General features: G+C 41.1%; 1 protein-coding gene across 4 annotated transcripts in view; it reads left to right on the top strand.

Moving 5' to 3' along the window:
• The window catches only part of LOC117294929 (rho-related BTB domain-containing protein 2-like), a 38,349-nt gene extending 24,727 nt beyond the window's left edge, over window positions 1-13,622 (top strand). For all 4 annotated transcript variants that reach the window (XM_033777480.1, XM_033777479.1, XM_033777481.1 and 1 more), the window contains 9 exons: window positions 3,730-3,947; window positions 4,580-4,683; window positions 5,243-5,425; window positions 5,886-6,093; window positions 7,474-7,641; window positions 9,344-10,151; window positions 10,797-10,915; window positions 11,512-11,754; window positions 12,300-13,622. In XM_033777480.1, the coding sequence (XP_033633371.1) occupies window positions 3,768-3,947; window positions 4,580-4,683; window positions 5,243-5,425; window positions 5,886-6,093; window positions 7,474-7,641; window positions 9,344-10,151; window positions 10,797-10,915; window positions 11,512-11,754; window positions 12,300-12,542 (2,256 nt within the window). In that variant the 5' untranslated portion in view covers window positions 3,730-3,767 and the 3' untranslated portion in view covers window positions 12,543-13,622. The remainder of the gene's footprint in view (window positions 1-3,729; window positions 3,948-4,579; window positions 4,684-5,242; window positions 5,426-5,885; window positions 6,094-7,473; window positions 7,642-9,343; window positions 10,152-10,796; window positions 10,916-11,511; window positions 11,755-12,299) is intronic.
• The last annotated feature ends 477 nt before the right edge of the window (window positions 13,623-14,099 follow it).

Below are 14,099 nucleotides of genomic sequence, written 5' to 3' on the forward strand. Positions count from 1 at the left end.
TGAGAAATGGCTCCGATTGAAGTAACATGGTAGTGGTATTTAAGAGGTAATTTCTCACCTACATATTCAAAGACTTTGGGCCTGAATCCTTTTTTAGGCATCTGAATTGAAAGCACACACATTTGTGCAACAAGGTTTTTTCTTCTTTTAGTAATCTCTTACAATTTTGATGACCAATTGAGAATACTGGTCTTTGACAAAAATAACTAAAGTTGCTTTTAAAGTGGCTTATCATCATGTTGTTTTGGATGTACGCAAATACGCTCAACGAATTTCAACTAGGGCCCTTACAAGAAAATAGAGTGGCTCCCTTGATCGAGAGGGTGACTATCGTAGCAATGTAGCCATACGATCAGTCAGGGATCCATGCAGAGAAAACACAGGAAAATGGCCTCACCAACCTGGGCCCAACTTCGAAGAGTTGCTTTTAGCAGAAAATATTGCTTGAAAAAATTCTTCTGTCAATCTTTCTGGGTCCTCCTCTACGTAAACCTTAGCCCTTCTAAACCATTCACTCTGGCGAAGAGGACAGAAGGATTGAGGCAAGTTAAGGTATAAAAAAAAGGGAAAAACATTGCAAACTTTGAATGACCCGTTAGTATCCACTTATTAAACATGTTAGTGATGCCTAATTCACATATAACAGATAAATAGGGCACGCTTCAGCGTTTTGCTCTACTTATTAAGCCAGGTTGGCCTTGACAATAAAATCAATTTCTTCGGAGCAATTCCATAAGTGGCTGAACGCTGCATCGTTCCTGAAATGTTATTTCATAGTCTATCCTGCATTTGTGACTAATTGAGGAAAGAAGATGTAAAATGTCAGGGCTAGAATTTGGGGTAAAATTTCTAAAGACCACGGGGCTTGAAGCACAGAATGTTTTCTAGAAAGGAATTTATTTTACAAGACCACGATGTTATTGAGAAAGATCTACAATTTTTTTTTCCACGTAAATTGTGTTTATTTGAACAAGCACTGAGAGAGATTTTTCTCATTAAATAGGCTAGTATATTTTGAGACTCAACGGAGTTGTATAAATTACCAGACTCACAGTCGAACAATTGAACATAATTTCTTTCTGGCCTTGCCCTCTTAAAGAAGAAAGTCCAGGGGTTGATTTCAAGTAAACCCTTGCCCAATTATACATTCCCTGAATGCAAAGATCAAAATCCTGCATAAACATTTGTTTTAGTGACTGAATAAAATTTACACGGCAGGAGAAATCTTCTTATTATCTTCTTGTTTTCTTGCACAGGGAATACTGATATCATGACACAATGTCCAGACCAGGAATTTCATGGCATGTCCCTGAATGACACTTAACAATATTCCCATAGAGCTAAAGATTCCTTGTATATTGGTTGAACCTTTTAGTCCTCTTTGAGAGTAAGTCTCGCCCTCTTCAAGTTTGGAGTCTTCACTTAAGAAAACCTCTTAATAAGCTGGCACCATCTCGAGTCTCGATCCATCCCTCCAGATCAACAACTTCAGATCACTGATCGCAAATTGAGCAGGGCCCAATATCATGGCTCTGCTTACCACTAAACAAAGAATCAGCACATACAGAGGGGGTTCCGGGCTTACGTCAAGCGTATTTCACAGGTTAGCAGGGAATTTTTGCTTTTGTGCTTGAGTAGTCCGCTCAAGGCTGGTACACGCTTTCATCTCATGTCATCTGGATTTCTGCAACAGCCTCCTCCATTGTCTTCCAATCGCTCAAATCCCAAAACTCCAACGTATTCAAAATTCTGCTGCTAGACTGGTTACCCGCTCATCACCTCGACAGCATATCACCCCAGTACTTCGCTCACTTCATTGGTTACCCGTCTCCAAACGCATAGAATTCAAACTTCTCCTGCTGACATACAAATCTCTTCACCAATCCGCACCTCACTATCTTCAAGATCCCCTTCATCCATATGTACCTCATCGTACCCTCCGCTCCAGCTCTACCTCTCAACTAGTCCCATACATCACTCGCACAAAGTCTTATGGCCACCGCTCGTTCTCATATTCTTCACCCTCACTCTGGAACAACTGACCGCACAACATCAGAGCTGCGCCGACTGAGAACATTTTCAAACATCTGCTGAAAACTTACCTGTTTACTCATTAATTTTGAAGCGCTATATAAGTGCCGTTCATTATTATTATTATTATTAAGGCATTCTTTGCTTACACAGCTAGCCTAGATATTCAGCGCTTGCACAGTAAGCGTAGATGCGTGATCGTTAGTGCAGAATTCGATGGTTAGAGCCATTAATTTAGGCCCAAATCGCTGAACGAAAATTCCTGTCGAAACACAAGGTTCTACGCAGGATTTTGTAAAAACTGGGGGGCATTCTGTACCCAATTTTGTGGATGTTTGGCCGAAGCACGCTGAATTCAAACACAGTCTTCTCTGGGTCTTTATCTTGGTTTTAAAAGCCTTACTGTGCAATCTGGATCAGTGGTTTTTTCTTGATGATTTTTGTGGGGAAAAAAATTGTTTATAAAGTTGTATTATTATTTTTGTTTGCGCATTGGTATGAATTTGCGCAAATCGGCATTCATATCCACATGCCATTCACGCAGATCAGCCTTTACGCTAGTTTGTGCATGTGGAGAATCCTGGATCAACAATTTCAGATCACTGAATGCAAATTCCTCCTCATTAAATATTTCCCTCCAAAATGGTTAATACAGCCCTTCACATTCACTAGCTTTTAAACACAGGGATTAAGCCTACCATGTAGAAATAGCTCTGGTGTACATTAATTATCTTTAATCCCCAGAGAGATATTTGATACCCTTCAGAACACCAAGTGCGAATGATGGATCAGTCGATGAGTCAGATCGATGAATATTTAACTACAATCCCATCCATATCTCAATGGGCTGCCGCCCCTGACCCCTGTCAATGTTGGCTCTCGTTGCAAGGTCTCCGCTCAAGCTGGGGTTGAGCTAGGGAGCCAGGGATCAAGGAGTGGACATTTATACATGTAGTTTCACATGGCCCAAGCATTTTGGCCAGGACTGTAGGTTATTTGAGTAAATACTTTTTTACATTGTTTATTGTACAGGTGCCAGTCATTATATGCACATCTTTAAAGTCACTCCCATCAAATTTCTTAAGGCTTCAGAAACACTTTTTAAAAACAAAATTGTGAATAATAAATTGAACTGAAATTGAATTGAATTGAATTATTTGATATTAAAATAAAAATAGCAACACAATTATGAATTATAGAAATGTTATCTTATGAAGATGAGTCTTGAGAATGACTTAAGAAGTCCGGACATTGGAAATATTGGGGATATCTTGAGGAAGTTTGTTCCAGAGAGAAGAGCCAGCATGTGTGTGTGAATGACTGATCCTGTAGCCCGTACTGAGATGCAAGAGACAGCAACGCCTTGGTACTAACATCTTTTGCCCAAGATCCTTGGAAGAAATTGTAATCACCTGTGCCCAATTTCATCAAGTCTGTAAGCACAAAAACTTGCTAAGAACAGACAAATTTTGCTTAAAAGAAACAGGTTACCAGCCAACATTCCATAAAATTCTGAATATGGCGGATGGTACCCCCCTCAATATTTACTTAGCAAAGATTTTATCTAAGCAGTATTATCTGCTTAACAGCTTTAAGAAATTGGGCCTAGCTCGACAGCGGAAAAAGATGAAGTTGACGGTAACTTAATCGAGTGGCAAGAATACTAATTGCTTTCCTTAATTTTTGATCTATCTTCAGGTCATGCCGTAGATCCCTTATGTCGTCGCCGCTCAGCCATGGACAACGAACTCCCCCGGCAGGAACTGGTCAAATGCGTCGTGGTCGGAGACAGCTCCACCGGCAAGACGCGTCTCATTGTCGCCCGGGCAACCAAGAGTGCGATGACTAGAGCGCAGCTATTCCAGACGCATAAACCGTCCGTATGGGCCATTGATCAGTACCATAGATGTCAAGAAGTAGGTTGAACAGGTTACCAGCGAAAACTATAATGAAAATACACTGAATTCGTACCTGGTTCCCAACAAAATGAGAAAATAGTGAGAGAAAAAACATGCACAATTTTCAACATGTAAACACATTGTTATTGATTTGATTTGTAACAGCCAAAATCAGTTTTTTATTATAGGTATTCAGATACAGTTTTATCTTCATTTCATAAAGAAATATTTTATACAGGGGAAAAAATGGTTCCAGTATGAATTTCATAAAGCTTTCAGACTAAAGTTAAAAGGTGATGTTTTTCCATTATTACCGATACTCCTACCTTTTTAATATAAATTTCATACATTTTTAGAAAAGCAGACACCCTAGAACTGTTTTGGGGGGGTTTACATTATGGAAATGATATGGAATAAGTAAGAAAATAAGTAAGAACCGTGACTGTTCAAATTTTTCAACATTTATTTTTGTAGACGGCCATCTATGCAATTCAGACTGTGACTGCACCCACCCTTAACGTCATTCTCTCTCATCAGCATATCTTGTAACGCTTATTCAATTATCCAGTCAGAAGTGGACTTCAAATTGAATTGTGATTTCCTCTAACATGTGTTTCTTTGGGGCCCTGGTTTGGTTTGTTTTAATGTAGGTGCTCGAGAATTCCTGGGAGGTCGTGGACGGAGTCAGTGTGACACTGCGATTATGGGACACGTTCGGAGATCATGAGAAGGACCGACGATTCGCCTATGGGAGGTAGGTGGTGGTCCCCCCCTCCCCGCAAGCACAATAAATAAAACAAACAAAGGAGAGCAAGTTAAGCTGTTTTAAAAAGGTGTTTTTGGAGCTGTTCCCGTTTTTAGGGATTGAGAACTGATGGAGGAAAAAATATAATAAAGCTAAGAAGTGCGAGTCAGGCGCCATACAGAAAAACAAGGAAACCACTCAAACAAAGAAAATGTTTTTGTTTTGTTGTATTTCACTTTCAGAGTCCTTCTGATTGTCATATGTTTCAATGAAACCAAATATTGGTTTATTACTCTTGAAAACGAAATTGATCAATGAAGATTAAATTTGTATTTTATACATAATAAATTGGTTCAAAAAAACATTTTCATCAAAATTAAAAAATTAGGGATGAGGATGCTTATAAAGTGATGTGAATCTTGCAAATCTCTCAAATGTCAGAGTGGAACTTGTTTATCATAAAATCAGAAGTTATTTACCAATTAGCCTGGCCTTTTTGTCTTGAATATACAATTGTATGAACCTGTCTAACAGTTGTTTTCTTTTGGGCCTTTTTTCCCTTATCCAGAGCTGACGTGGTCCTCTTGCTCTTCTCAGTCGCTGATGCCGTCTCTCTAAGAAACACAGCTCGCGTCTGGCTCCCGGAAATACGTCATTTCTGCCCCCGAGCTCCCATCATTCTCTGCGGAACAAAGAACGACCTGCGATATGCAGACCTTGAAGCATTACTCAAAGAGCGAGGGCCAGTGAGGTGCGTTTTTATCTGCCTGGAATTTCGGTTGATGTACTTTTTGTCAAACATAAACCCTCTAGTGGTAAAAAACGACTTTGTGTATGCTATAACTGTGAAAAGAAATTATTTGAGGTTGAACAAAGACAAATTGACCAGAGCAAGATTTGAGCCAATGACACTCTTCCAACAGAGCTATCTAGCCCTATGGTGGCAGTCTCCCGATTGTGTCAATATATTTGTTCGGAGGTGCCTGTCAGCCAGGGATCACACCCAAGCATTCGATACAACTTTGAAAGCGGCAGCCAGGGGACCACCTTAAGCGGATGCATCTTTTTTATTTCAGACCTACATGTATTTATTTTCAGGTTTCCAGCAACAATTGGGAAAGTTGAGATCTTTTTTAAACCTAAGAGTACTAGTAGTGGCCAAGGCCATCTCTGAAATCTCATGACACATGTATTCCTTGTTACTTCTACAGCCACCACTGTACCAGGCACCGACCGTTCGACCCAAAGGGTATCGTGTCGCCCAAAGAGGGACGTCAGATAGCTAAGGAGATCAATGCATTCTATTACGAGACCAGTGCGTACACTCTCTATGGTGTGGAAGAGGTCTTTGATAATGTGGTTCGAGCGGCGCTCATTGCAAGGAGACAGCATCGCTTCTGGCAATCCAACCTTAAAAAGGTACGTTACTGTTGTATCCAGTTGAAGGGGCTGTGTCGTCATGATCAAAGCAGGCCGGTAGCTGTACATTGAACTATACGCCTCTCTTAATATTTATGCATGAGGTACGTCCAATGCTAACCCAAAACGAGGCAATGGGTGCAGCCATTGCAAGTGATGGGGGACTTGTGCCCATAGCCTCATTTTGGGTAAGAATTATGACGTCATGCATAAATATTAAGAGAGGCGTATGAACCCTCACCAAGTTACTGTACTAGCACGCCCTCTTACTGCATCAAATACGAATGGAGATAGTTCAATTCCATGAACTGCCACTGGCCTACTTTGATCATGACGCCACTTGTAATGGCTTATGCTCAAACAAAATTTTCATCCAATTTCTGAACCTCAGACCCCTATCCTTTCACTTTTCATATAACCATCGTTGTTACTGTTCATTATAGTGTGGTGGTTAGACTGCAGGACTTGCAACTACTATGTTGTGGGTTCAGATCCCCCAAGCTAACCGCTGATTTTACAATGGCTTGAATAAGTATTGTCGCCCAGTTACTAGATCACAATTTCTTGATTTGTGCAATTCATAATCATAGGGTTAAACCAATGTTTGCATGGGAGAGATTGGCTGTCTCCCCTTGTGGGAGTTTTGGGAGTTCCCTTGATGGGAAGATAATCTCATTCAAAAAATACCCACATGCCCTCACAGACTTCAATTTAATTCCTGGCATTCATTGGCAGCCTCTTGGTGGCGCTCTTTATTGTAAAGTTTTCATATGGGAGCTGTGAATTTATAGCCCCTTTAAGGCGCATAGTTGACATTGCTATGGTAGCTCATAGGTTTATTCAGCGATACTCTCTAATCAGGAGCTGTCTACCAGTGATTTAATATTCTGCATTCCTTGAGCTTGAAATATCCAACTTGAAAGATTGGGAGTCAAATTTGTCCTTTATTGTGCCTTTAGGCCATGTAATCTTCGCCTAAAGTATTTCAGAAATGTGGGGCTTGACACTTTGCTTGAAGACACTTAGGACATTCATGTACTCGCTCATCTGATGACCTGGGCCCAATTTCATGGCTCTGCTCTCCCAAAGCAAAGAATCACCGCTTATGTAAGCAGGGAATTCAGCGCTTACGTCAAGCGTCTTTCATGGGTTGGTAGAGGCTTTTTCGACAATATTTTTGCGGCATCCAAAATCGGAGCGAGCAGGGACTAGCAACATGTTGGTTGTTGTGTTTGGCCAAACTTATTATTATTATTACCAAGCTCTTGACTCGGAAGGAACAGACTGACATTCAGTTTAGTCTTTGTTACTTTGAAATTGTAATTAACAGACAAACTGCTTCCCTTTCAATTCAATACTTTCTTTCCTTTCCATGTTCAGGTTCAGAGGCCGTTGCCTCAAGCCCCTTACTTGCCACCTTGCCCCATTGAGCCAAGAATCACCGTCCCTCCATCCACGTACGACAAAGACATCTCCAGTATGCTGAGGGACCTTACATGTGCGGATGTGACGTTTGTCGTCCAGGGAGAATACATTCACGCTCATAAGGTACTAACACCAGAGCCCACTTTCATAGAACTGCTTAAGCAGAAAATATCGCTTAAAATAGTTTCTGCTCAGCAAATATCAGCAGGATCCAAACCACTGATTGTACATGAGAGGTGGTTTTATGGTTGGTAGCCATAATTTGGTGACCTTAATTTTGCTATGCTTAGCTACTTTTTGTGTTGAAGTAGCTGTATGAAATTTGGCCCTTAGAGGTGATTAAAGGCAGCGGACACTATTGGTAATTTCTCAAAATAATTATTAGCATAAAACCTTTCTTGGTAACGAGTAGTGGGGAGCTATTGATAGTATAAAACATTGTGAGAAACGGCTTCCTCTGAAGTAATATAGTTTTCGAGAAAGATGTAATTTTCCACGAATTTGATTTCGAGACCTCAGATTTAGAATTTGAGGTCTCGAAATCAAGCAATATATATGAAAGCACACAACTTCAGGTGATAGGGGTGTTTTTTCTTTCATTATTACCTCGCAACTTTTACGACCGATTGGGCTCAAATTTTCACAGGTTTGTTATTTTATGCATATGTTGAGATACACCAAGTGAGGAGACTGGTCTATTGACAATGACCAATGGTGTCCAGTGTCTTTAAGCACAAAATATAGCTAAGCACAAACCAAATGTCACATGCACCACTTCTGACTAGTATACTGCTAACTTTTGCCTAGCAAAATTTTCTGCTTTTAAAAGCAGCTCTATGATATTGGACCATCGTTTTGAACCCTCTCAATGAGAAATAGTTCTAAACCAGTTATGGCTCCAACAATTTTGAAAGTGAAATATTTAGTGTGTCAGAGTTCATCAGATATTGTATGTCTTAGGGCCATTCAGAAAATGTAACACAAAAAAGTAACAATAATTTCTTCTTTAAATTTGGGAATGAGTAGGGTGAAACCAATAACTGAAATTCAAAATTTTATTTGATTTAACAATTGTGAAAGAGGAAGCAAAATACCAGAGTTGGCCAAGATCGCCAGTTTCATTCCTGATTTAACTACAAGGTTGTTTGTTCAAGCCAGGAAAAGCCATTGAAAACTACTGATGTTCGGGATCTTTGATCTAAGATATCTGGTTCATTATGAAGCAATACTTTGTTCTTCAGTGTAAAGATTATATTATAAAACTTTTTAATTTTTTAAAATATTTATCAAATTTGTTTAACATTGACGTTTCTGAATGGCCCCTAAACACATATAATAATAAATAATAAAATAATAAAATGGACCTTGGTCCAGCGCATCAGTTGTAGTTTCTAACAACTATCTGTTTGTTTAAATACATCTTGATTTTTGTTAATGAACCTTTCCTTCAGCTCACTCCAATAATGGTGGCCAGCAACCGACCTGGTATGTCATTAACACGCAGTCATGATCAGCTCCCCACACTGTAATTGCCTAATGGTAGTCTATGAAATGACTATGATTCTTAACTTTGGTTTTTTACCCTTACCTGATGTGGGTTTGCACTGTATACTCCGCAGTTCTGTGAAAAAAGAATCACAGATTACTTGGGTGGGACTCAAACCCATGACCTTTGCAATTCTAGAGCAAATGTCTTACCAACTAGACCACTGAGATTGCCTGGTAGCTAAAGGCATTCTGATTCCTATATTTTAGCAGAGGGTACCGCAACGATTAATGATTCTGACTATGATTCACAGACTATAAATCTATCTTTGTGTTCAAGGTGAGCCTCATAGCAGCCTCATCTGTCTTCCACGATCTCTTCATGCTGGACCTCTCCGACCAGTTGGACAGCTCCGCATCTCAAGACAAAGAGAGCTCTAATAAAGACAGCCATTTGTACGGCCACCAGCACTGGTCAAGTCCTGTCTCTGTCCCGCAACAGCTCATGTCCACCTCGCCGGACATCATCGAAACCCCACCAGACAACTCATCCCATCATCACCAAAGCAACTGCGATAGAGACCGAGTCCTCATGGAGGATGGATGCATGAGCATCTCCCCGAATGGGAACACCTGTGTGATTTCCGCCCCCGCCAAAGAGACCCCTCCCGCTGTGCTCCCTGACGAGGAGGACGACAGAACTGATTTCGAGGAGTCGATGGAGAGAGTCGATGATGTCAATGTGCCAACAGTAGAGGCTACCATTGTGCCTATGAGTTTAAGATACCTCCCCGGGAAGGTGATGAACCACCCGGCCTTCCATTCGATTCATCTGCAGCAGGCGGAGGACCTGATCACCGGGAGGCCCAAGCTGCGTAGCGTGGTCGTCCTGAACTGTAAGATCACCCCGGACGCATTCAGGGCGGTGCTGTGGTTCCTCTACACGGGCTCCCTCAACACAGAGAAGTGTGCTAACCTGAGCGACGTGATCACAGCGGCGTCGCTGTTGGACTTGCCGGACGTGGTGTCGGCCATCGCGAACATTAAACACCAGGAGGAGTATATGAACCTGGAGATTGCCGAGGCCTTTCTAGACAGGCGGAGAGATCGGTTCAGGGAGCTGTTTGCCGACAAGGGATTCTTATCAGGTGATTATTAGATGGCGGAGAGAGTTCCAAGTACATTTATATATTTTTTATTCACCAAGGGATTGTTATTACTAATTTGATGTACAAATTTTACATCACATATTCTATCCGACTAATAAGTCTATATTTGAACACAATATTACACAGAGTTTATAGTTATTCTTATTCAACTGAAAAAAAATACACGACCACCTGACTTGGCCAGTCAATAGTTTACTAGCACGACACTAAAACATCTGGCCTCGAGCCTGTGGTCCAGTATAAAATGCAAACCTTGAATTGGATCAGATAAGTATTTCAGCGGGTGAACATGGACCAGCCTAGATGAACGCCAGAATATTCCATTGGGTTGTGTAATATCGATCCCAAATTTTGGCAAAAGTTACAGTCAAGCAGAGCATCTGGCAGTCGTCTGGATTGCGAGCAATCGCCTTCCCAAATTGTCTTTCGCCACATGACTGTACCTGCTTGTTGAAACGCTCCCGCTTGTTGAGACGCAACCTTTTGCGCCAATTTGGCTGTCGGTGCTGCAAAAGGAGTTGAGATGGTTTCAGGAGTTTTGAAGGCCCACATGATACAATGTTTAAAAAGTTACGAATCACTGCTTATTATTAGTAGTAAATATTTATATGTGTATGGTTGTAGACATGGTGATCAAGCTTGACGATGGAGCAGTTATAACTCACATGAGTCTATTGATGGTGCGCTGTGACCCAATGCTTGCCATGCTCAGTCGCCACTTCAAAGAACGATCTCATCAAGAGGTATGTACAACTCATTCAAGAACTCGCCACTTCCACCCTTCTCTAACCCTTTTCTAAACATCAACGTCTTCATCAGGTTACTACGCTTGTACCCCCTCTTCCTTACCATTAGTGACTTGAGCCGATTGCACTTATAACCCCTCTTCTTTACCATGGATGATGTTAGTCTACTGCACTCACCTGATTATATTTTTTCCATGCTAAGTTTCAAATCCTGCTTATTACGCATTTTTCGTTCTAAAATGAAATTTGCAGAGTGATAATATTGTCTGTGAGATTTGAGGGAGTCCCCTTGATCCACTAAAGCAAAAGTAGTAGTTCTGGCCGATTTTCTACCTTTTGCCCAAGTAGGCTAGTGTTTAAAAAGCAGGACATTTCGTTTCAGAACTGAGAAGTCTCCCGAATTCCAAAAATCTACTCTGCTATAGTAGAATATAAAGCGAGACAAGTTCTCAAAAGAACATAATCTACCTAGCATGTACAATGTAGATACACACATGGTGTTACTGCAAACCAAATATATATTGATAATATTGTTACTTTGTAAACTGAAACACACAATAAAGTTTGTCAAATCTTTGTGGTCTCACAAACAGGTGGTCTTGATCGGTTTCAAGAAGAACACCTTCAAGGCAGTACTGGTGTACCTCTACACGGACCAGTTTCCAGACCAGCTGACCCGTAGCGAGATGCTATCCGTCATCGAGGTGGCTAACTTCCTGTGTCTACCCAGGCTGGTGGCGCTGGCCGAGCAACGCCTGGTGCAGAGCTTCCAGGGGGACGCAACGGGCGAGTGCGATATCGGAGAGAGTATCTCATGTCTATTAGAGACATGTAAGGTAAATGAGAAAGGTGGCTCAAAGTCTGTAGGAATCTAAGAACAAAATATCACATGATATAAATAGTAACAACTAGTTCTTATATAGTGCATTTAAAGATAACCGATCAATGTGCTCTACATTAGTGCCCTGGTCATTGAGCCATTAACATAAAGTTTCTCAGCTCCCTGTGGAGTATACAGCACAAGCTGCTGTGGCCCTCCAGGAAGGCTTTTTCATACACAATATCAACCTCTACCCTTGCCGATACCCATTTATACCCTAGGGTCAAGGGAAGCATTTATAGTGAAGTGTCTTGCTCAGGGACACAAGTGTCATGACCGGGATTCAAAGCTACACCCCAATGGCCCCAAAACAGAATTTGAATTTGATGCTCCAAACCAATCGGCCATGAAATCGTAGTTCTCATACCTATTTTTCATCATGTGAACTTGGTTCACGCAGTTCAAAGTACTTTGAGTTGTTACTGACAGTTAATGTGATGAGCAGACTGCAAACTTTTCACTAAATTCGACATTTTTACACCCAATCTTTCCTGATCTCAGTTACACAATGCAGACCAGCTATACCATTGGTGTGTCCACCACATGGCAATCCACTACGATGACATCATGAAGAAGCACCCCCGCCTCCTGCGCGAGATTAGCCAAGAGGTCTGTAAGCAGATCCACTGCCAGCGCTGGCCACCAGTCTACTATCTTCAGGAAGCCGAAGAATACGAGCAGCAGCAACGAGAGAAGAAACGCCTCGCCGATCGCGCAAAGAAACACAAATGGTGTCTAAAGTAAAACCTCTCCTCTCTCGGTACGGTCAATGTGTAACAACTTCAGGAAAACTTGTTGTCGATAACTTTACTTTTCCTTTTTTGGACCATTGATTTGTGAATCGCAAACAAAAACCCAAAACCACCAGTCAATTCTCAGGTCACTTGATTTCTCTCACATCTTTTATGGCGATTATGATAATGGTAATGATGATTATGATGGGGAATCCTTGTCATTTAAATAGGCTCATTGCTTAATCTGCTGATTCGGCTGTATTAGCTGATCTAGATCTTGGTCAACATTATGTTGTTAGAGTCTCATGTTGCATGAAAAGCTACAATAAGCGCGGGAGTGGGGGGGTGCGTTTCATCAAGCCAGCCTTCCAACAGAAGAGCTCTTTAAACTTGCTTGTAGAATCCATTTGTGACCAAGTCAGGAACATGCCATAGACCAATTTCATTGTCACCATCTTACAAAGAAACCTCCCCTATTGGCTGAAGTGAAAAGTCTTCTTAATGCATGCAACCAACCTTGCCAGAAATACCGAGGCACGCCACCTTTTCTGGACCATACAGAGTCCTTCATTTTGCAGCACAGGACCTATGGTTTACGTCCCATCTGAAGGACGAAGCAATAATGTTCAGTGTATTGCACTTAGCATAACCTAGGACTTTTCGCTTGTGAGTGAGCGTACATCACGCTGCTAAAGCATTCTTCGCTTATACAGCTAGTTCAGAAATGGAGCCTAGTCTGCAAGTGGAGAATGGTGATTGTAAGGGCAGAAATCTGTGATAAGCAGAGCTATGAAACTTGTTTCAATTGCTTATTTACAAACAGGAGTATGAAATGGGGTAGAAACAGTACCCGTGTATCAACTAATATTTGCAGTTTCTTAAACAATATCATCTCTTTTATTTGACTGTTTTATTGTGTTGATTTTTCACATGTACATGTAGGCTCAATGGTAAACTGGCCACAATTGCCAATACAGTATTACTGTTAACACTTATAGACTGTGCAAGTCCCACTTTCCCAACGACAAAATAGAATTTCTATAGTCATAAACTCTGTTTAACTTAACAGCAGAATCCTGCACACTTAAAACTCAATATGGTTGAGAACAAGTTGGTTTGTGAAGTTTGAATGCACGCAAGACTTACATATAGTCTATTAAGCCTTTGCAATTCCAGCTTGAGTTCAGGCTTGAATTCCTCAAGGTTATGGCCTGTGTTGCCCAGAGCCCAATTTCATAGAGCAGCTTAAAGCACACAAAGGAGTTAAGCATAACCAAATTATGCTTACCAGAACAAGACTACCAGCCAAACTACCATGTCACATGTACCATTTGAGCCTGGTATCCTGCTCATTTCTGCTAAGCAGAAAACTACTAAGTAATGTTATCTGCTCTATGAAATTGGTTCTTGGTCTTGATCTTGGTGACCCTTAATTTGTTTTGGAGAGATTTTCCAGTGGAAGTGACCTTTGCTAAATGAAAATGGCCTTGTCCTCTCAAGGGCCGGTCGAATTCACGAGCAAAACCAACTATCTACGCCGAATGCCTTACCTTCGCCTAGATCTTTA

Source organism: Asterias rubens, chromosome 9 (genome assembly GCF_902459465.1).
Source record: "Asterias rubens chromosome 9, eAstRub1.3, whole genome shotgun sequence".
In the NCBI taxonomy this organism is placed as follows: domain Eukaryota; kingdom Metazoa; phylum Echinodermata; class Asteroidea; order Forcipulatida; family Asteriidae; genus Asterias; species Asterias rubens.